At 42.7% G+C, this 3,391-nt stretch overlaps 1 protein-coding gene across 1 annotated transcript in view; it reads right to left on the bottom strand.

Moving 5' to 3' along the window:
• The window catches only part of LOC106010962 (thymidine kinase 2, mitochondrial), a gene marked incomplete in the record, with an annotated part of 39,157 nt that overhangs the window by 19,835 nt on the left and 15,931 nt on the right, over positions 1-3,391 (bottom strand). The window contains 1 exon segment of the mRNA XM_035969951.1: positions 1,702-1,785. Within this exon segment, the coding sequence (XP_035825844.1) occupies positions 1,702-1,785 (84 nt within the window).

Raw genomic sequence — 3,391 nt, 5'->3', positions numbered from 1 at the left:
ACACAAACACACACACACAAACACACACACATACACTCACAAACACACACAAACACACACAAACACACACACACACAAACAAACACACATAAGCACACACACACACACAAAGACACACACACACACACACAAACACACACACACACAAACACACACACACAAACACACACACATACACTCACAAACACACACAAACACACACAAACACACACACACACAAACAAACACACATAAGCACACACACACACACAAAGACACACACACACACACACAAACACACACACACACAAACACACACACACAAACACACACACATACACTCACAAACACAGACAAATCCACACAAACACACACACACACACACACACACAAACAAGCACACACCCTGGCCTTCAATTTCGTAGAATCCGAGTGTTCGTTACAGCAAATAAATATAAGGTTTATGTGTAGAAAATCATAGGCACCGAGCAAGTAATGTAGAATGTATTCGATTTTTTCAGTCAAAATTAGCTTGGTTTCAAATGAGAGGCATTTTCGTTTGTTTGGTACCGAAGTAACTTTGACTATCTGCACAAAACAAACATTCTAAAACAGCTAATGACCATAACCACGACAGTAAATGAAATGCAACCAAAGACAGGTATAGTACAGACAAACTAGCAAAAGCTGCGGAAAAAGTAGGCCTTATAATAAATGTATCCAGAACAGAAGTACTACGACTATCATCAGAAACTACACCCATAACACTTTATGGAGAACCCCTTGCAGAAATTAGTTAACTCAAGTACCTTGGCAGCATTATATCCAAACCTGCAGACTGCCTTGACGATGCCCACCAAAGACTCAAAAATGCAAGGATCGCTTTTGTAAAATAATTCCATTTTATTAGTAAAATTCTTCGTAGACATTTTGCTTGGAAGCTTTTCAATTTTCATTTAATTGTTTTATTTGTTTTCCATATCTCTGAACCATACGTCAATACAGCCAAAATACTTCTGTTTTATATTTTAAATTTAGTCTTCAAAGAGATGATCGTTGATTTCCATATAGTTTTTAAGTTCACAAAAGCGATCCATGCATTTTTGAGTCTTTGGTGGACGTCATTACTAGACCAGCTCCGTAATCCAATCAAGGGCTTTGTACAATCGCTAGCAATGCAGTGAAAGGGTTAACGACACCTACAACACCCACCTGGGGGCTGTGAAAGCGAAAGGGTTAACTACATCTTCAACTCCAACATAGGAGCAGTGAAAGTGAAAGGGTTAACGACATCTTCAACACCAACATGAGTGCAGTGAAAGGGTTAATTACATCTACAACACCCACCTGGGGGCAGTGAAAGGGTTAACGACACATACAGCACCCACCTGGGGGCAGTGAAAGAGTTAATGACACATACAACACCCACCTGGGGGCAGTGAAAGGGTTAATGACACCTACAACACCAGCCTGAGTGCAGTGAAGGGGTTAACGACACCTACAACACCCACCTGGGGGCAGTGAAAGGGTTAACGACACCTACATCACCAACCTGGGGGCAGTGAAAGAGTTAATGACACATACAGCACCCACCTGGGGGCAGTGAAAGGGTTAACGACACCTACAGCACCCACCTGGGGGCAGTGAAAGGGTTAACGACACCTACAGCACCCACCTGGGGGCAGTGAAAGAGTTAATGACACATACAGCACCTACCTGCGGCCGGACGTGTGACTGGGCCATGGTCAGCTGGATGTAGCTCTGTGTGGTGGCGCCCCAGCGGGCCGCGTCCTTGTGGACGAGATCCTGGCATACAAAAACCACGCCAGACGCCAGTGAGTTTTTTGTCGCACATTGTTTTTGTAAGAGTTTTACGGCACTTGCAACACAATAAGGTCATATAAGTGCCGAAGAATAGATGGGTTACAAGAGAGTAACAAACACAAAAAAGAAGGAGGAGAGATATGGACGATAGATGTTTGATAGGAAAGAAGGAGCAAACCACACCAGAGCACCCGCCAACCACCCACATCAGTGAGTTGGAGTAGACAGAAACTCACCGACACAATAACACGGAGACGTCTCTATCTCACAATTACAAAGTTCTAACGGACAATTTTTTAGAATAGTTTAGTAAGAGCTTTACGGCGCTCGCAACTGCATAAGGTCATCCAAGTGCGGCTGACATTTTGGGCCGTTTTGAGTTACTAAGACCGTGCGGTCGGAAACCAAATGTACCATCCGCTTGATCAAACTCGTAAGACCATTTGGAGTCGTTATCAAGATATTTAAAGAACTGCATTTGAAAAAACTTGACATGATATGAAACCAAATTGTTGACGCCAAATTTCTCACAAGTGGGTAACGTAGGCTTTGTATTTCTACGGTATAGTGACTTATTCGTGGTAGGTCAAAGCAAGACTGATAAACAGAAACACACAAACACAGTAACACCGTCATTTAGATCTATTAAGAGAAGGTCAAAGCAAGACTGATAAACAGAAACACACAAACACAGTAACACCGTCATTTAGATCTACTAAGAGAAGGTCAAAGCAAGACTAATAGATAGAAACTCAACGACACAATAATACGGACATTTCCAGAAATCTTGACCTACACCAAAAGTGTGCTTGCCCTACCTACGGGAGAAGTATTGGTTTCATTGATGTACATATTTGTTTGGTTATAGAGAACACTCCCCTTTCTTGTAAAGAAACTGAACAAGGGGCAACAACTTATCCTTGATCTTCTCAAAACAGCATTTTTCTGGATAGCCCCCTTGTGCTTAAAAGCAACCATTTATTAGAGGAAGGAAATGGAGACTGATAGCCATAAACACACCGACACGACAGTGAGTGGCAAGGAAAAAAAGCTTGATAGATAGACAGACCCAACAACAAATGGAGATCGGTGTCTGCGGTGTAGTGGTGGGGTGTTTCGCTGCACACCGGAAACCCGAGTTTGATCCCCGAACTGGGAGAATTTTGTCAAGTATCTCGACGGTCTTTCAACAGGGATGGTATCCCTCTCATCCATAGTGTTCTTAAATACTTATTTAACCTCACTATGATCTCATCCCAAGAGGGGTCTCTCTGGAGGGTCGGAATACCGCCTCGTAACCTTATCCGTACACCCTGGGGTCATTTTGTACCCCCGGATTGTATTCTTCACATTTTAGAATACTTCTAGTACGAAGATGTCTTTGAAACTTTCAGTATTTCTCAGAAAATCATTTTGACAGACTGCTATGCAAAGTGTATGGATCGGATTAACGCGTTAATTTCCTCTTTGAAAGTGGTGGCACAGAGTTCCCCACGTCCTATGGATACGATAGTAAAACACGACGTACGGATAGGGTTAAGTGGTGGCACAGAGTTCCCCACGTCGTATGGATACGATAGTAAAACAC

Source organism: Aplysia californica, unplaced genomic scaffold (genome assembly GCF_000002075.1).
Source record: "Aplysia californica isolate F4 #8 unplaced genomic scaffold, AplCal3.0 scaffold00200, whole genome shotgun sequence".
Lineage (NCBI taxonomy): Eukaryota > Metazoa > Mollusca > Gastropoda > Aplysiida > Aplysiidae > Aplysia > Aplysia californica.
The sequence above is the reverse complement of the archived record's forward strand: the minus strand, read 5'-3'. Positions and strand labels throughout refer to the sequence as shown.